We start from the raw sequence: 20,528 nt of genomic DNA on the forward strand, positions 1-20,528 counted from the left end.
AGTCATCCTGCACGTCCACCACATAATAATGTTTTCTCGTCGCAGCTAAAGGGAGGTCCAGTGCTTCAGCTCGACCTAGGAAGCTCAGATCTGAGCATTTTCCACTTGACGAACACTTTCTAGGCTTTCCCCCTTGGCCTTTCCCCTTTTCCCCAAGGAAAACCCACTCTTTAACTCTAAATCATCTGCAAAATACCTGACTGCTGTTTGCACCAATTGAGCCACCAATAAGCTGTTTTCCCCAGGGGGGGGGGGGAGCAGCAGGGCAAGAGGAAGCGTAGTTCCGCCTTAAGTGAGGGGACTTAATAAAATCCAAAAGCCACGCCCCCAGCTCCCCACAAATCATGGTCCTCCCATAGCCTTCTAAAAGCAATAGTTAAGGGGACTGTCACAGTAAGTAAGTATACAACGCCCTAATCCATACCCTGTCTGCGACTGTCTAGATGAGGAGGAATGGAGGCAGGTTCTTCTAGGTTTCCTCTAGGAAAATCTCAGAAGAGGAAGGCTCTGAGCCAGGGACGTGGTGGTGGGACACAGAAGACACACCAGAGGATGGAGGTGGCAGGAGAACAGTTGGAGGCTGAACAAGCAACAGGCTTGAGTGAGAGAGAGGAAGAAGAGGCAGAAAGCACTGCAGACGGAGGATAGGCAGCTGCTGAGGAGGAGGTGTGGTGGGCGGCCGAGGCTGCAACGGGTTCACAGGAACCTGCCGGCCCTACTGTATCCAGCTCGCCTCCTCCCTTGTCTTCAAGGGCATGTAGCAAAGCAGAGAGCGCAGGGGGCCCCTCCCCAACGGAGTTTACGATTGCTGGGGAAACAGCCGGACAGGGAGGAGATTTAGGGGGAAGTGAGAAGCGCAGATGGTCAGTTCTGGCAGCTGCTTTACAGTTTCTCTGTTTGTGTTCTGTTTCCTTGAATAAAAAGTAAACTTTACTGCTCACCTGCTGACCTGCAGCTGAACCGGTTCTGACATACTCTCTGTCCCAGGGCCGTCTTTAGCAGATGCGGTGCCGGGGTGCAAATATCTGCCCACGCCCCCAAATTACCACAGATAGTGTTGGGGTGGCCGTAGCTGCGCACTGCCAGCCATCTGCGGGGGGGCAGCTCTCCCCCATGCCGCTGTGCCCCTCTCAAGCCTCCTCAGGAGGAGAGGGATCCCCGCAGAGGCTTGGGAGGGAAGCTGCGAGCCCGCCAGCCATATGGATCGCTCTCCTCCCGAGGAGGCTTGGGAGGGAAGCTGCACTCCAACCAGCCTTATGGTTGCCGGGGCGCAGCTGGCGGGCGTGCAGGGAAAGGGGAAGCCACTGGCAAAGACGTGCAGCTCCCCCACTTGCTGGGGTGCCCGTGAGAGTCTGGCGCCCTGGCGCAACGCACCACTAAGCCCTATGGAAAAGACAGCTCTGCTCTGTCCCCACCCCCTGTAATTTGTGCATCTATGGGCTCATCCATACTTCCTTTTGTGCCATGTTTCAAGACACAGGTCCACACTTTAAAGCTCTTTGTCCCAATCCCCTTTTTTGTTTGCCTCTGGCGCTTCTCCAGCATAAAACCTGAACTGCCATTTGTTCCAATTCTGCTTTAAAGAGCTGTTTTTCCTGGGAAGAGCAGTGGACCTACGCTTAGAAAGTGTGGTGCAAAAGCCAAGTGTGGACAACCCCTAGGTTGCTCTACAGCTGATTTGGGATTCAAACTGGAAGAGGACAAGTTGCCACCTTCCCATGATGGTATTGCATTTCTTGCTTTGAACTGTGTCATCTGTGCTGCTCCTGCAACAGACCCCTCTCTCTTGTTTGAGCAAGCAACTTTCAGTATTGGTATTGACTCGCGCCAAGCATACCTTGCGGAGGTCAGGAATGCCTAATTAGCATGCCTGGCATTAGGATTTAACCCTCCATCTGAAAGCCACCAAAATTATTCTCAACCCACACAAACCCAATGCTGTCTCATTTTTCAAGATTTCAGGTTGTTTCCATTTGAAATGCTGAACCACAGAAAGGAAGGTTAGAGAAAATTATCTTTGAGCAACGAACCCCACATTATTTTGAGGTTCCAGCGTTTCCCGTTATCATTATCCTTCTTGTTATCATTGCTGCTGCTGCTGTTGCCCACATTGCTGTGTTATTTTGGCAGGTTGATAATTATTTTACAACTGTGGGGACTCTGCCGTAATTTAGCATCCCACAGCAACGTTTCGAAAGCATCAAATAGCATTGTGAATGTCAAGTCAATACAACCCGGCATAAATAAATAAATATCCTCCCACGTGCCTGTTGTTTTTAAACTTGAGCTTGTGCTAAATATTTGCTTAGTGGATTTTGAGATGCCGCTGAAACAGAACTCCTGAACCTTCGGCAGTGCATTAAACAATTGTCATACTGTTCCATAAAAGACCTTGTTTGGCTCACGGCAAGCCATTTGAAACAGAAATCATTATTATGAAACAGCAATTCTATTTTATTTTATGGGAGCAGATTGATTTGTCAAATAGACAATGCATGTATTTTGGTAATAGTCTAAAAGACGAAATCTTGCCTGTTTTATTTTAAAAATCCTTATGCCATTACACGCTTTCATTTCAATAAAAGATGGCATTTTCTAAAATGCTCCTGTAAATTGCTTCATTTAGTAAAATTGCCACGTGGAATAATAATGTTACACCAGAGAGCGGCACTTTGTAATTTGGAAGAAATAACATTTTTCTTTTTCTTTTTTTCTTTGCTTTTTTTTTGGGGGGGGGGGAACCCCTCATCTCTTTAGTTCTAAATGAAAATTTCCTTTCTGTTATTTGCTAACAGGAGACTAACCTGTGTTTCAGCAAAATGCACTGGAATGTCAGCACCTGTGAGATACAAAAGAGCTAATTAAAATATCGAGCAAATGAGATCAGCATTCAACAATCTTCTAAAATGTTATAAAAGTCTTGTCATTCTCAGCAATGACTCCATAAACAGAACAATTTGATTTATACCTAGGCAAGCTCCTTATACTTGATAGCAAGGCATGATTAATGTGTGTTTGGGCTTTTTTATATAGTTTGATCGGAAACTGGCCCTTGCTTCTGGCTTTGTCGTGCCTTCGAACCTGGATTACCAAGGTTACCACAAATATATTGATGAAATGCTTCCCCCCGAAAGCCCAGTCCATTATGGGCTCCATCCCAACGCAGAGATCGAATTCTTGACAGTGACTTCAGACAACCTGTTCCATTCTCTGCTTGAGCTACAATCCCAAGACCCCATCACTGGGGAAGGAGCATCACAAACCGTGGAAGAAAAGGTGAGTTTTTAAGCAACACCACCAACCCACCCCTGGAAAAAATAAATGAAATATACTCAGAGTCGAGTATTAATCCTTTGTCCCTGCTGTGGGCCCAATGGGAATCTGCCCAAGCCTATGGGAACTTCCCTTCCACTACAAGTCACAGGAACTTGCAGCAGGGGGATTCCGATTCTGGCACAGTGGGAACAAAGGGTTAAAGGTACTACCCCACCCCACCCCATGGACTCAGTCTGTGAAATATACTTGGAGTCAAGAATGGAAGTTCCCCCAAAGTATCTGCTTTATATACATTATTTACACAATGGGCCCCACTTGATTGGCTAATTCTGGAATTCTCCTGTAGGCCAATCTGGTTGCGGATTCACTTCCACCTGGAGCTGGATTGGGTGGCTCCTGCATTCTGAATCCTATTGTTCTAGGACCAATCAAACTGCTGCATTTTGGATCCTATTGTTCTAGGAGCAATCAAACTGCTGCATTCTGAATCCTATTGTTCTAGGACCAATCAAACTGCTGCATTTTGGATCCTATTGTTCTAGGAGCAATCAGACTGCTGCATTTTGAATCCTATTCAACTCAGTACATAACACCCCTCCCCTCTAAGTTCCAGTCCTGCCCGGGAGGTCGCATTCATAGATATATAAAAATGCCTGGGGAGGGAATGATATGAGGGCCGGGAAGGGGGGGGGAGAAAGAGAGAGAGCTGCTGCTCACAATCATATCACAAAACAGGCCTTGAGCAAGTTAGGTTTTTGCACAATTACCCTTGTGATAATTCATCGCGATGCCATTGCAGCAAAAGCATGGAACTTCCCAGCACAACCAGCATTGTGCGAAAGCTCAGAGCACCTCCAAAAGCTCATTGCGGGCTCTCCCCTCTGCCCTGCCTGCTTTGTAGACGACCCCTAAAGCAGAATTCTGCCACTGAAGTGAATGGGGACCCATAAATTACACACACACACACCCCAATGTTTGCTTTTTTAAGCCCTAAAAAAATCCTAAAGAGACCAGCTTCTGTTTATGGCCAGCCTGGTATGATTACCTGAAATAGAGGACAGGTTATTGTTCTGTATAATTATAGTATTAATTTGTAAACAAAACAAAAACCACCCAGTTTCCTTTAAAAAAAAACAATTGGTGGGATAAGTTAGTCATGACTTAAGTCCCATCAAATGAAATTGATAGGACTTAATTAATTCAATTAATGTAGTCTGGATCCAGCCCCCACAAGTATTCGTTTGGTCTCAACAGCCATTGACAGAGTTCTGCAATGTGGAATAACAACCAGCTGGTCATAGCTCCAAATGCTTTCTGAACATTTTTGCAACTATGCTTCAGTCACCTTCTTGTGTATTGTAAGCAATTCATCCCTGGGAACATTCTGGCAAAGCACTCTCCCAGACAGAAAGAGTTACTCCCATTTGTCTTTAGCTCATTCATCCTTTAGAGCAGGGGTCAGCAAACTTTTTCAGCCATGGGCCGGTCCACTGTCCCTCAGACCATGTGGTGGGCCGGACTATAATTTTGGGGTGTGTGTGTGGAAATGAACAAATTCCTATGCCTCACAAATAACCCAGAGATGTATTTTAAGTAAAAGCACACATTCTACTCATGTAAAAACACCAGGCCGGCCCCACAAATAACCCAGAGGTGCATTTTGAATAAAAGGACACATTCTACTCATGTAAAAACACGCTGATTCCTGGACCGTCCACGGGCCGGATTGAGAAGGCGATTGGGACAGATCCTGCCCGTGGGCCTTAGGTTGCCTACCCCTGCTTTAGAGTCTTGGGGCTTTTAACGTATGACATAGCAGAATCTTATACATGTTTGCTCAGAAATAAGACGCAATGGCCACATTTGCCATTGTGCAGGCTTCCAGGGAGGAAATCACAGCAGCTTTCCAGAGCAGCTTTCCCCCCTATGGGGGGTGGGGGTGAAGAGAGACTGGCCGGGTGTTTTGCCCTGGGCGCCTTGCAGCCTGTGTGTGTGTGTGTGCGTGTGCGCGCGCGCCAAACTGTGCCTTTGACCTGGCTGAAATAAATCTAGTCCAACCCTCTGCAATGCAAGAATCTCAAGCATCCATGATAGACGGCCATGTGTCTTCTGCTCAAAAGCCTCTATTGACGGAGTCTGTTCCACTGTCAAACAGCTCTTGCTCTCAAAAAGTTCTTCCTGATGTTTAGTCGGAATCTCCTTTCTTGTAACTTGAAGCCATTGGTTTGGGTCCTGCCTACAGAGCAGGAGAAACCAGGCTTGCTCCATGTGACAGCCCTTCAGATATTTGAAGATGGCCATCATATCTCCTCTCAGTCTCCTCTTTTCCATGCTAAACCCAGCTCCCTCAGCTATTCCTCGTAAGGCTTGGTTTCCAGACCCTTGGCCATCTTGGTCTTCCTCTTCACACATTCCAGCTTGTCAATATCCTTAACTACAAGCTGTAGCCAAAGTTTGTCTTTTGGCTTCAGATGATGTTTATTGATGAGAAAGCTCAACCTTGAGCCTGGATTCGGGTGGCACACTAAGCCCAAACCTTTGTTTCACTGCCATATTTAGCTGAGCTAAAAGGGCTAGTAAAGGAGGTTACAAGCACCACCATTGCTGGCTTTATGTACAGTGGTGCCCCGCAAGACGAATGCCTCGCAAGACGGAAAACTCGCTAGACGAAAGAGTTTTCCGTTTTGGAGGTGCTTCGCAAAACGAATTTCCTATGGGCTTGCTTCGCAAGACGACAATGTCTTGCGAGTTCCTGCTGTTTTTTTTCCTCCCGCCCCCCTTTTGCTAAGCCGCTAAGCCGCTTATCAGCTGATCCGATCAGCAGATAAGCCGCTAAAAGCCACTAATAGCGCTAATCCGTCAATGGGCTTGCTTCGCAAGATGAAAAAAACCGCTAGACGAAGAGAATCACAGAACGGATTCTTTTCGTCTTGCGAGGCACCACTGTATAAGCAAAACAAGCTATAGCTTAGGGCCCCACTCCCTTGGAGACCCCAAAAAAAATTAAAGGGGGAAAAACTGGATGTACATTTCCAAAATATAAGATAAAAAACAAATAAAATAAAACTCTGGCGGGAAGGTAAAAACAGTGTTTCCGTGCGCTGCTCTGGTTCGCCAGAAGCGGCTTAGTCATGCTGACTACATGACCCAGAAGCTGTACGCTGGTTCCCTCGGCCAGTAAAGCGAGATGAGCGCCGCAACCCCAGAGTCGGTCACAACTGGACCTAATGGTCAGGGGTCCCTTTACCTTTACCTTTAAGCTTGCTTAAAACTTCAGGTTCTATTGAGTTTATTGAAGCAGACAGACTTGTGCGCAATCTTTGTCAAATAGCAGCTGAAGTATGCTAGGGTCATTGGAAGCAAGGAAATAGCACCTCTAAAGCTGATATCCACAGAGCTGGATCCCAGTGAAACTTCTGCTAGGAATGTTATTATCTGTTGCAGGTTGGGATTCAATTTTTATGTACATTTTAAATGAGAACACAGAAATCAGTATGAAAAGCAAAACACAGCTATCGTTCAAAATACAGATTTCTATGAATTCTGCCATTGCAATTCCCCAACCATTGTATTTGTGATGCATGTATTAGTGAAAAAAATACTATTATATTATATTATATTATATTATATTATATTATATTATATTATATTATATTATATTATATTATATTATATTTATTATATTATATTATATTATATTATATTATATTATATTATATTATATTATATTATATTATATTATATTATATTATATTATATTATATTATATTATATTATATTATATTATATTATATTATATTATATTATTGCAAATGTGTATATTGACTGCATACAAAAATATGTTTATTAGAAGAAATTCACACTAAAACACTGATGAGTTTTCATGAGGATTTTTAAAAATCGCACTTCAGTTTACTGTGGAAATGTGGAGAACTGAATTTAAGACTGAGAAGCTGAGAAGCTGAGAGAAAATGAAACTAACAGATTCATCTACCCCTGCTTGCAGGTAAAGGCCATATTAGATGACATACAAGAGAAGCTTCCGGAAGGATATAACATGTCTGACATTACCTCAAAAACAGCTGAACGTTCTCCATATATCCTGGTTTGCTTTCAAGAATGTGAACGGATGAATATACTATTACACGAGATAAGACGTTCCCTTAAAGAACTTGATCTCGGTCTTAAGGTGTGTGTACTTTGCTTTATTGTTTTGTTAGAGCTCTAGATATAAATAAAATGGATGTGTGGATGAAAACACTGAAAACAAATTGTCTCTTCCTGGGATTAGTGGCATCCGTTCCATCATTTAGTTTGTCTCCGTCATGACACAATTGGAGCAATTTTATTATTATGGCTATGACAATTGGAGCAATTTTATTATTATGGCTATGATAGATTCCAACGTTATAGAGAAAGGTTACCAGCTGCCATCATTTTTGGGTTCCCTTCAAAAGAAAGCAAAGGTGATTTCCATCCAAATGAGGATTTGAAATTCAATTTCCTCGTAGGCTTGGCTGATGTAGGGGCCTCAGGTCTCTTTCAAAGTCATTGGAAGACAGAAAATCCCAGCAAAGTGAATTAAGTTCCGTATTTTTGGTAGCTGGTAAACCTGAAGGAATTTACATGTTCTATTGGGGATATGGCATATAGCTACTTAGTGCACTGATCTCTTTGAACCCGGAGCCTGGTCTTCATGTTGCAATAATGACCCAGGATGTGGTGATAGCTCGGTCAATAGGCATGAGCCTCTTAATCTCAGGGTTGAGGGTTCGAGCCCCACATTGGGTAAAAAGATTCCTGCATTTCAGGGGGTAGACTAGATGACTCTTTTATGGTCCCTTCCAACTCTACATTTTTATGATTCCATGACTCCAAGGAAGCAAACATCACCTGTCAAGGATTGAACAAGGCAAAGTAGCGGGGCCTCTTTCCTTCAGCCTTTGTGGCCCCGAAGTGTTCGCGACGGCCCGAGCATTGGTTGCGCCTCTAGCAGTCCAGGCAGCGCCGTGGGACACAATTCAAGAGAAGCTCCACAACCACTACGCGCCAAAGCCGTCCAAGATTGACTCCCCCTCTGCCTGTTTCCAGTGGTAGAACGCATGGCGGGCAGCAATCTTGGACGGCTTTGGCGCGTAGTGGTTGCAGAGCTTCTCTTGAATCGTGTCCCACGGTGCTGCCTGGACTGCTACAGGCGCAACCAATGCTCGCACCGTCTCAAACACCTCAGGCCCACAGAGGCTGAGGAATAGGCCCCGCTTACGCTCCTGTGATACTTCTGTCAGCTCATTGGCTTGGAGGTAGCAGTCGAACCGAGCGAGGTAGGAGTCCCATGATTCAGAGGCTGGCGCAAACGGCGTAGAGGCACAAGTGAAGCCATGGTTCTGATGTTGACGTGGAGGGCGATGGATGGAACACAGTGCTCTAGCCAGAACGATCAGCTCTGAATTGGTTCTGCTCCGTGATTCAGCTCATCTCAGAGGGTGGCCGTGTCTGGCTGTGCTCTGATGTCCATCGATCCCATCCTCGTCGCCAGTGTTAAGTTGTGGGTAGACATAGCAGACGACACAGCGATTCCTCAAACAGCTCTTGTTTATTCACAGGCCAGAACAGAACTGAACAGCAAATAGCTCAGCCTGCCTGCTTTTATAGGCAGCTGGCTATCAACATTGTAGCAACTACAACCCAGGGTTTCCCGCCTAAAGTAACTGGTGTGGACCTGAGTGAAAACTATATACACAATACCCCTGGTGGCCAGGGTGAGAACTTCAATACATAACAGTAACAATGTGGTAATTTAACTATATGGCCTTCCCCCCACACCCACACCCCTCTGATCCATCTTTGATTGATGCCGTTTAACAGATAAGACTTTGTCAGAAAAGGCAATGTCAGTGAGGCGCAAGGCCCTGGAAGACTTGTGAAACTTGTGAAACCCTAAGCACCACAGAGTGCTAGCAGCATGGCAGCCTTAAACAAGCGGCAGTCAAAAGCAGAATGACACATATCATTAAAAGCCTTAACAGAAGCTAAAAGCCAAGCTGGGGGGAGACAGGGATCAGGGCATCAGGCTGCTGAGGGGCCCCGATTTTTCTGGGTTCAAGGGGCTGCAGGAGGAAAAGGAAAATCGGGTTTTTAAAATCCCTCTTCTCTCCCCGGCTTGTATGAGTGGCTAAAGCAATATATAAATGCTGTGGCTATAATTCAGTTCCCTTCCACAAGTTTCTTACCTGCTCGTGCACATGGAACAAAGCTTGCAGGAGTTTTCTGCTGCCAACCTTCCTCCTCCTCCTCAAAAGCCTTCCCACAAGTAAAAAGCTTGGTTTCTGAGACAGGTAACCTATGTACCATGCATTTTGTTGTTGCCTGGGTGGTTGTTAAATTTGGAGCATTCAAATGGCCAACAGTGCAAGCTCATTATTATTAATATTTATATTTAAGGGCTTACATTTTACATGATCCGGCCTTTGAGTATTTTATTCTACACGGGTTGGATCCAAATATCCAGTGAGCGAAACTCTGCTTGCATGATGCTCCTGCTGGAGAAAGGATAGCAGTGGCAATTGTCTATTATTACACTTATAATTATTAATATTATTATTACCACCCACCTTTTCCCATGACAGGGCTCAAGGCAGCTTGCTGATAAAAACAAGAACCGCTAAAAACATAGGAAAAATCATTACAAAACAATTAAACATTGATAGAATTAAAACTGCGTACAGGTATAATAATAATAATAGTAATAGTAATAGTAATAATATACTCTGCCCATCTGGCTGACTTTCCCCAGCCACTCTGGGCGGCTCCCAATCAAGTTTTAAAAACAATGCAGCATTAAATATTAAAAACTTCCCTAAACAGGGCTGCCTTCAAATGTCTTTTAAAAAGAAGATAGCTGCTTATTTCCTTCACATCTGAAGGAATAAAATCTATTAAAATCATGCAAATAATCACAGTAAAAACAAAACAGCACCAGCCCTTTAATTAAAAACAGTAAGCTCCCCAAAGCCTGTTGGAACAAGGAAGTCGAAGGACAGCGAGGAGGGAGCCAGTCTGGCTTTTCTGGGGAGAGAGTTCCAAAGTCTGGCAGCAGCCACCGAAAAGGCCCTCTCCCGTGTCCCTAGCAAGCATGTCTGTGAGGGTGGTAGGACCAAGAGAAGATGACTCCTCCCTCCTACAGCCCCCACTGTCTACTAAAAAGCTGCTGTGGTGAGTTGAGAACTCTGGAGCAGTGTAGAGGTCATTTCAGGGGCTGCAGATGAGAGCTGGCCAGTCATTTTAATGATTGTTTTGTACTGTTTCTAATGGCGTTTTATTACTATACACCACCGATGCTGCCATATATATATATATATATATATATATGCAGGTTTTGGTGTCTTCGGGTGTCTTCCCGTGTAAGAGTTGGGGTGTCTAGGCGACGTTTCGACGAGGTCTCACTCGTCATCTTCAGGCTGGTGCTTTCGGCTTCTTGTTACTAGAACTAGTAACAAGAAGCCGAAAGCACCAGCCTGAAGATGACGAGTGAGACCTCGTCGAAACGTCGCCTAGACACCCCAACTCTTACACGGGAAGACACCCGAAGACACCAAAACCTGCATTCCTGTACCCGTGAAAATCTACGAAAGCAAATATATATATATATATATATATATATATATATATATATATATATATATGATGATATGTTAATACTTTTTAAAAGGAGAAAAGTGAAAATGCCCTCCTTCCTCAAAGAGAGTTTTCCACGGGATCTCAGTCTGCTTCTGTGAACAGAAGGTGTTCTTCCATTTGCGGAGAGCACTCTGGATTCCAACCCATAGCTTGTTGTGCATAATTTTCTTCAGATATTCGCAATTATATTTAAGAAACGAAGAGGAGACAGGAACCGCCGCTTGTGTTTGCATGATCGTTTCACCTCTTTTTAATAAATAACTCACCCCAATTTTAAGAGCCAAGATATTCTTTACATTTGACAATTCAGCTACCTTATGTGTTTTTACTGTAGGGGGGAAGAAAGCCCTCTATCATTTATCATGTCATCTTATCACAGTCTCTTTGTGCGACGCAAATAGCACGCTAATGTTTTCTTTTGTTAGGGTGAGTTGGCAATCTCTGCTGAGATGGAGCAACTACAGACAGCTCTCTTTTTTGATAATCTTCCTGACACTTGGATGAAACTGGCTTATCCATCAACCTACAGCCTAGCTCAGTGGTGAGTCTCATGCCAACAGATCAGGGTAGATTCTTTGTCACGGGCAGCTAAAAGTGGGGTGGGGTGGGAGGAGAAACTCGGCAATATTTTTGCTTATAAATACTGTAGTGATGCGTAGTAGTGTTGCACCCATCCTTTAAAAAAGACTACAGTCTTACCTTACATATATCATCAGTTATATATATGGACACAGGTGGTGTTGTGGTCTAAACCACTGAGCCTCCTGGGCCTGCTGATCAGGTTGGCGGTTTAAATCTGTGCAACGAAAGCACACCAGCGGTTTAGTCATGCTCATCTCGCTTTTGGGCCAAGGGAGCTGGCGTTTGTCCACAGACAGCTTCCCGGGTCATGTGGCCAGCAGGACTAAACCGCTTCTGGCCCAATGGAACACCATCACGGAAGCCAGGGCACACGGAAACACCGTTTACCTTCCCACCAGAGTGGTACCTATTTATCTACTTGCACTGCTAGGTTGGCAGGAGCTGGGACAGAGCAACGAGAGCAAACCCTGTCGCTGGGATTCGAACTGCCGATCTTCCGATCGGCAAGCCCAAGAGTGTTTTAGACCACAGCACCGCCAAATACAAGTTTATCTTGAGAGGTACACTAGGTATGGTGGTGTCAGAAGAGTGGTGAGTGAGAGTTCTAAAGTATCAACTTACTTGTACACTGCTTAGAGACTATTATCATTAAGTGGCATACAAGTAGTTGAAATTAATGATGAAAAAATCTTGGGGAGCCGACTGCTCCATGAGAATACCTGGTCTGCAGCTGATTATCGTTACAACTCCAAACATGTACACCACACTCCATCCTTATCCAAGCCTTTGATATAATCCAATGATACAGTGAGACTAGGGCCCACATAATACAAAGAGAAGTTTTCCTTAGGCCTCAGGTGTGCTCATCGTAGCTCAAATAATTATGCAGGGAAAGATATTCCTTACTTATTTCGGCATTTGAAAACCAAAATGTTCAGCTTCTTTTTTTTTTTTTTATAAAATTTTTATTGGTTTTACAAGATTTTTAAGAAAAACAGACAAACATTAAAAATGACAAACATACACGTATAGTTTCAAACGCATTTTCATAAACCTCCTTTCTAGGACTTCCCCATACCCCCCCTCTCTGCATCCCAATGTCCATAGTTCAACTAGCAATTCCCAGTTATTACTTTCCAATCTCTATCCTCTTAGTCCTCTCTTACACTCTGACCTTATGTCCCTGTACCCCTTTGTTTCAGGAAACTACGACATTTTAACATTCATTAAGTTTATAGTAGTCCTTAAGATAGCTTTTAAATTTTTTCCATTCTTCTTCTACCGTCTCTTTTTGTTGGTCACGGATTCTGCCTGTCATCTCGGCGAATGTCATGTAGTCCATCACTTTCATCTGCCATTCTTCCAAAGTGGGTAGGTCTTGTGTCTTCCAATACTTTGCGATAAGTATTCTTGCTGCTGTTGTGGCATACATGAAAAAAGCTCTATCTTTCTTTGTCACCAATTGGCCGACAATGCCCAAGAGGAAGGCCTCTGGTTTTTTAGAAAAGGTACATTTAAGTACCTTTTTCATTTCATTATAGATCATTTCCCAGAAGGCCTTAATCTTCGGGCATGTCCACCAAAGGTGATAGAAGGTACCTTCAGTCTCTTTACACTTCCAACATTTGTTATCGGGCAAATGATAGATTTTTGCCAGCTTAACTGGGGTCATGTACCACCTGTATACCATTTTCATAATGTTTTCCTTTAAGGCATTACATGCCGTAAATTTTATACCGGTGTTCCATAACCATTCCCAGTCAGCTGACATAATGTTATGTCCAACATCCTGAGCCCACTTAATCATAGCCGATTTAACTGTTTCATCCTGTGTGTTCCATTTCAACAACAAGTTGTACATTCTAGATAAATTCTTAGTACTGGATTCTAACAATTCGGTTTCTAATTTTGATTTTTCCACCTGGAAGCCGACTTTCCTGTCCTGTTTAAAAAATTCCATTATTTGTCGATATTGGAACCAATTTTCCACTTTATGCTTCAATTTCTCCTGACTTTGTAATTTGAACTTATCTCCATCCTGTTCTAAAATTTCCCAATACTTCGGCCATCCGACCTCCATATTGAGTTTTTTCACTGCATTGGCCTCCACTGGTGACACCCATCTAGGGGTTTTGTTTTCCAATAGATCTTTATATCTTATCCAAACATTAAACAATGCTTTTCTAACAATGTGATTTTTGAAGGCACTGTTAACTTTATCATACCAAAGATATGCATGCCAACCAAAAGCATTATTGAAACCTTCCAGATCTAAGATGTCTGTATTCTCGAGGAGCATCCATTCTTTGAGCCAGCAAAAAGCTGCTGCCTCATAATACAATTTTAGGTCCGGCAGGGCAAAGCCCCCTCTTTCTTTAGCATCTGTCAGTATTTTAAATTTAATTCGGGGCTTTTTGCCCTGCCAGACAAATTTTGAGATATCTTTGTGCCACCTCTTAAAACATTCCATCTTATCGATAATCTGCAAGGTCTGAAACAAAAATAGCATTCTAGGCAATACATTCATTTTGATTACAGCAATTCGGCCTAACATTGACAGTTTCAAATTTGACCATATTTCTAAATCTTTTTTAATTTCTGACCAACATTTTTCATAATTGTCCTTATACAAATTCTGATTCTTGGATGTTAGATAAACTCCTAGATATTTAACCTTCTTAACCACAGTCAAACCTGTTTCCTCTTGAAATTTCTCCTTTTCCATATCTGTTAGGTTTTTCCCTAAAACTTTGGTTTTTAGCTTGTTCAACTTAAATCCAGCTACCTGGCCAAACTGTTGTATTATTTCTAATACCTTTTTCGTACTAGTGTTTGGCTCTTGCAAAGTCAATACTAAGTCATCTGCGAACGCTCTTAACTTGTAATGTTTAGCTCCGACCTGCACACCCTTAACCTGCTGGTCATTTCTTATCATATTCAGCAACACCTCCAGAACTGAAATAAAGAGTAATGGGGAAATCGGGCACCCCTGTCGTGTTCCTTTTTCTATCTTAAGCTCCTCAGTCACAACATTATTTACAATCAGTTTGGCTTTTTGCTCAAAATATATTGCAGCCATACCATTCTCAAAACCCCGGCCTACCCCCATCCTATGAAGATTCTTTTTCATAAAACTCCAAGAGATATTGTCAAAGGCTTTCTCCGCGTCCACAAAGATCAATACTGCTTTAGTGTTTATATTCACCTCTAGCTTTTCCAGAATGTCTATAACATTCCTTACATTGTCTGCCAGGTGTCTTTTAGGGAGAAAGCCTGCTTGGTCCTTATGAATCATCTCCATCAAAACTCTTTTGAGTCTTTTTGCCAAAATGTCTGCAAAAATTTTGTAATCCACATTGAGCAATGATATTGGGCGGTAGTTCTTGAGTTGGGTCTTTTCAGTCTCTGACTTTGGTATGAGTGAAATATATGCCTCTTTCCACGATTCAGGTGCCCTTTTCCCTTCAAGGATCTCATTACAAACTTCTCTTAATGGTTGAATCAACCATTCCTTCAGCGATTTGTAGTATCTGGAAGACAATCCATCCGGTCCCGGAGATTTGCCCAGTTGCATATTCTGAATGGCAGCCTCTATCTCTTGTTCTGAGATTCTCTGGTTCAGGTCCATCTTACTTTGCTGAGAGATGTTTTGTAATCCATATCTTCCAAGGAATTTGTCTATATCTTCTTCCTTTTGCGGGCCTTGAGTGTAGAGTTTTTTGAAATAACTTAAAAAGCAATTTCTGATTTCATTGGGTTTAGATATGTTCTTTCCATCCACCTCTAGACTTGTAACTGTATTTAGTTTCTGCCTTTTCTTCAATTGCCATGCCAAAAGTTTACCACATTTATTTGCTGATTCAAAAGTTTTTTGCTTCATTTGCTTTATCTTCCATTCAATCTCTTGGTTCATCAATTCCATATATTGAGTTTGATATAACTTGATCTCTCTTAAGATGTCCTGAGACTTTGGTTTTGTTCTTAATTTCCTCTCTCCTTCCTTTATCATTTCCAAGATCTTCTCTTTTTTCTCATTTTGTTTTTTCCTCTTTATTGAATTTTGTTGAATCAAAAATCCTCTCATAACCGCTTTACTTGCATCCCAGATCACTCTTTTCTCCACGTCGGTCCTCAAATTTATTTCAAAATAGTCTTTTAGGGTCTTTTGGGCCTTCGTGAGAATCTCCTTATCTCGAAAGAGGGTGTCATTCATTCTCCATCTAAATTGACCAGTTATTGTGAGTTTCATCTCCATCTTCACGGCGTTATGGTCGGAGCAAGTTTTTGGGCAGATTTCCACTTTCTTAATCTTTGGAGCCAGTCCACTAGTAACCCAGATTTGGTCAATTCTGGTCCAGGTCATCATTGCTTGGGAGAAAAAGGTTCCCTCTCTCTCCAGAGGGTTCCTTGTTCTCCAAATGTCTATCAAGTCCATGTTTTCTGTCATTTCGAAAAAAGTCTTAGGGAGTCTCCCTTCTTTAGTGACTGTTAGTCTTTGTGCCTTGTCCATATTAGTGGAGACCACGCCATTCATGTCTCCCATGATTATCATATTGTAATCCAAATAGTCCGTCAAAGTTTCATGAAGTCTCTTAAAGAAGTCAGATTTGCCTTCATTTGGTGCATAAATTCCAACAACTAAGAATTTTTCTCCTTGTACTTGTATCTCCACAGCCAGATATCTCCCTTGTTCATCTTTGAATATCATTTTTGGAGCCCATTTCTCCTTCACATATATTACAACTCCTCTCTTCTTAACTTTATCTGATGAAATAAATTCTTGTCCTAGCCTTTTATTTGAAAGTAATCTCCTGTGGGCTCTGGTTATGTGAGTTTCTTGTAAGCATATCAAGTCCAATTGTTCTTTATTCAATATATGAAATACTTGTCTTCTCTTCAAAGGCCCATTGAGCCCATTACAATTCCAACTAAGGAATTGCAGAGCCATCTTGTTATTTTCTTAAGGCTCCTCCAACAGCTCCAAGTTGTTGCTCTTCTTCTGATGGTGGTGGTTTTTGTCCAAACGAGAGATTCAGGATGTCCAGTGCTCTCCTCTGTTCTGCAAGTACGTCCACAGTCCCCTTCTGTAAATCCTCCTGGTATCTTGCCAAAAATTTGTCTTTATCTTGAATTGTCTTTATTTTCACTTTCTTTGCCTTGTAGTCAAATGACAGTCCTTGTGGAAACTCCCACCTAAAGCGAATAGTGTTCTTCTTTAGCAAGAGAACCAAATCCTTGTAAAAGTTTCTTAAATCCAAAATGTATTTTGGGATGTCTTTGAAGATCTGTACAGCTGAATTTCCAATTTGGAGGGCCTTTTCAAAGTGTAATCCTAATATTTTATCTCTTTCCTCCTTGGATCTGAGTGTAATCAAACAGTCTCTCGGTGTCTTTCTATCTTGCTTTTTACCCAATCTGAAGGCAGTCGTAATTTTAAATTCGTCTTCCTCAAGGTCCCAGCAATCCACAAACTCCCGTGTCAAGTATTCCACAAGGTTGTCTCTTTCGTTCTCCGGAATCAGTCTTAATTTTAAATTTCTCTCTTTCCTCTGTAACTCCCACAAGGCCAAAGTTGCATCATGCTCATAGACCTTCTTGGCAAGCGGCTCTAGCTTCTCCTGTGTCTCTCCGGCAGTGGCTTTGGCCTCCTCGGCAATTTGGCGCGTGGTGGCGTTCTCCTCTACCAATCTATTTATAGATTCTGTATTCTGGTTTAATCTTGCTGATATTTCTGTTAATTTTTGTGTGTTCTCTGAAGTCTGTTTTGTCAAAGACTCCAGGGTTTGGTTTATCTTGAGCAGGGCCTCTGTCACAGCTTCCATAGAAACGGCTGCTCCTTTGTCTTGACCTGTTGTTCCTGCTGATCCGGCTGTTGCGCCAGAGATTGAGCCTCTTTTCTTTGCCTGTTGCAGCTGCAACTGTTGTTGTTGCTGTTGTTGCTTGGTCTTAGCTCTTGTAGCGACTATCTCTTCTTGTGGGCCACTCATGTCAAGGTCAATTCCCACGGGATTTGTTCTCCCTTGGAAAATTCCACTTTCTTAAGCCGTGCCGGACTTTACTTTATCCTCTAGAGGGAGCAAATCAAAATGGCCATAGAGCAAAATTTCCAAGCACCAAAACAAAGGAGACAGTCCAAAAAGTAAGAAAAAGGGAGATTAACACAGTCAAAGTCAATGTTACTAGATACTTATAACTTCAAATTGCCACAGTTGCCCAATTTATACTGTTTCTTCTTATAATATGCAATAGTCAGGCAGTGTGGAAACTTTGTATCAAAGTATCACTTCACAGGGAAAAGTCAGTTCAGTGTACTAAGAAGGCAGACCGTTTCGTAGTTTCAAACAGATGAGACAGTAGAGGTTTTTTTCCTCCGAATAAGTCATGCAGTTAATGGTCAGATTCACCTCCCCTCTGCCCTGCTTGCTAGAGGGGAGATCAAAGGTTTAAATGTCCGGTTTAGCTGATCAAAGGACGGATTTAAACGGATGCAGGTTTAGAGCTCCATTGCTTTCACTTTCATGCAGTCGGGGGGAGGCAGACTTCCTTTGTTTAAATCTCCCCCGTTTTTAGCCCAATTCTTAAAATTGAAAGAGTCCCGGTTATTTTTCAGATCTTACTCACGGGGAATCAGTCCGAATTTCTTTTCAGGAAGGAATCGGCGCTCTCCGCTTATGGCGACGCGGCTTCACTTCGCAGGCTGGGTAGCGACTCTCAGCACCGCGCTCTCTCCCGATGTCGATCCGTAGCCTTTAAAAAGGCTCTTTCACGGTACCGGGGGGCGCGAAGGTGCCCACCGAGTCTCCTTGTTCTCAGGCTTCAGCGCCTGGGATTTTAGGGGTCCCCCGCTTGCCGTAGCGGGTAAGACCCGAACTTGCGAAGCAGTCCTTCTCCGGAGCTCGGAGCTAGGACCGCCATTAAGCGCTGGCACCGACCGGAAGTCTCCCAAAATGTTCAGCTTCTGAGACGCTCAAAAACTGAGATACCACTGTATATTGTTTTAGACACCCCTGAAAAAAATTTTATTTCAGCAAGCCTGTCTAGTCATATAATTTAATTATAGGTGGTGGTTTTTTAAGTTCAATTTGTTTTGTGTTTTATTAATAATGGGCTGCGTTCAGCTAAGTCCTAATAGGAGTAAACCCACTGAAATTAACCGTTGATTTCAATGAGTCTGCGCTGAGTAGGAATGGCATTGAACACCACTCAATGATTCTGTGTGCATCAAATATCATAGTTTTCTCATTAAGTGATCTATAATCCCCCCCCCTAAATTAATTAAATTAATAAAGGTCGGGGAAACTTCCTCAGACTTTAGTCAAATCACGCTTCTCCTACTGTATTGTTCTAGTAGTATGAGAGGAGACAGAAATTTTGTCATCAGGAAGCTTGTAAATGCTTCAAAACAGACTCACACAAACACCCCTCCCTGTCTCTCTCACACACAGTATTTCAAGCATGAGTGTTCATTTATTGCAACTAAACCTACCACCCAGTTTTCCTGGGTTTGGGCCTTTGGTGATTCATAGACAATTGCACGGCAGAACAGCAATGCCGCCAACTCTAAAGGGGGGTTCTCTGCCTGCGTGATCCAGAATATGGCATCAGTACTACACTTTACCTGCTTTTGAAGGAGGCGTCTCCTGAAGTTCAGTTTGGGGCTGAAATGCTGAAGCTGCCAATTCTCCGTTGCAGACAGACATGTCTTCCATATAGCTACTTGCTGGTGCCTATTTAATGCGCAGCCATAAAGCATTATGCTTCACTGGCAATCTGTTATCTCCCCATCCCCACCCACCCCGTCCAATCTGCTTTATTATAGTTCCCACCACAGAGGAAATCTCTGGCATTTAATCAATATTTCAGAGAGGGTTGGACCAGCAAGAAGCAGGGAGATCTGGATAAATTCGTATGTTGAGCTTCGTAAGGGCAGCAAATGCATCACGACGATAGGCTGTAGGAATTATTGCAGTCGTTGAGTAGCAACTGACCTACCGATCCGGCACGATGAATTGTTAGCTAGAGCAAGTTTTGCAGCAACCAACTGTGGTGTGTTCTCTCTCAATCCCCTGATATAAAGCAATGTTTTTGGGTTTAATGAGAGGCTGCACAAAATGCATGTTCTGCAGATGGCCGGAAGGACTAGCAGGCCTTGGGGAATGTGAATATAGTCACAAGTCATGCCTTTCTATCATGTGTTTATTGGAAAACAGGATCCCAGGAAGCAATACAAGAGCATCCTGGGAAGATTTCCACACCTGATTTGCCTCTGAAGCTCATTATAGCATTGCTCAGTGGTCTCTGTTTTAACTAACCCAGCTGTGGTCTGTTCCGAGAGATGGCATTCATTTCCCCCCGGGAAGTCTTATGATACTGAATGGTCATCCACTTAGATGATTCCCCCTTGGGGAAGCATCCTGTCGAAAAGATAGCGACTTACTTAAGTAGCATTAAGCTTCACGAGGGGGAGAAATTCAGGAGGGATTTGATTCTTGATTCTGCGAAGGCACCAGAGACTGAATTCAGCGAACCTGCAGGAACCCAGAAAAATGTTCTTTAAAATAGAGGACGGAATGAGGCAAGCCTACTAGGATGGAATTTCAGTAGGCTAAGATGGTCTGGGAGAACAATCCACTGGGAACATCTCTTGAGCTAGCCCCAGTCAAACGAGTGGGCTGTGCACAACACAACAAAACTTCCTCAGTTGGCTGGTTCCTTGACTTTTTTATTTGTATTCTACTTAGCTACAAGAAGAACCTTCTGCCTGTGAATGGAGTGGCCACTTGTGCATCACCAAATAAGAGGCCAAAGGAGGTTTTGCATGAGAATTGCATGTGCTAATTTATATGTGTAGATGCAAACTGAGAAATAATCGCTGCAATTTGTTTCGCCAATAGTGGGCAAGGCTGTAGCCAGGTGACCTCTGTGTGCCTGTTTGGTTTGCAGTCCAAGTTCTGACTCCTGATGGGCACGATCCAGGCGCCTGCCACTCTCCC

At 43.2% G+C, this 20,528-nt stretch overlaps 1 protein-coding gene across 1 annotated transcript in view; it reads left to right on the plus strand.

Moving 5' to 3' along the window:
• The window catches only part of LOC308581643 (dynein axonemal heavy chain 11-like), a 236,406-nt gene that overhangs the window by 207,074 nt on the left and 8,804 nt on the right, over positions 1–20,528 (plus strand). The window contains exons 68-70 of the mRNA XM_081184350.1: positions 3,034–3,276; positions 7,283–7,465; positions 11,379–11,494. Of these exons, the coding sequence (XP_081040476.1) occupies positions 3,034–3,276; positions 7,283–7,465; positions 11,379–11,494 (542 nt within the window). The remainder of the gene's footprint in view (positions 1–3,033; positions 3,277–7,282; positions 7,466–11,378; positions 11,495–20,528) is intronic.

This window comes from Podarcis bocagei (assembly GCF_964188305.1).
Source record: "Podarcis bocagei genome assembly, chromosome: 1".
NCBI classification, from domain to species: Eukaryota; Metazoa; Chordata; class Lepidosauria; order Squamata; family Lacertidae; genus Podarcis; species Podarcis bocagei.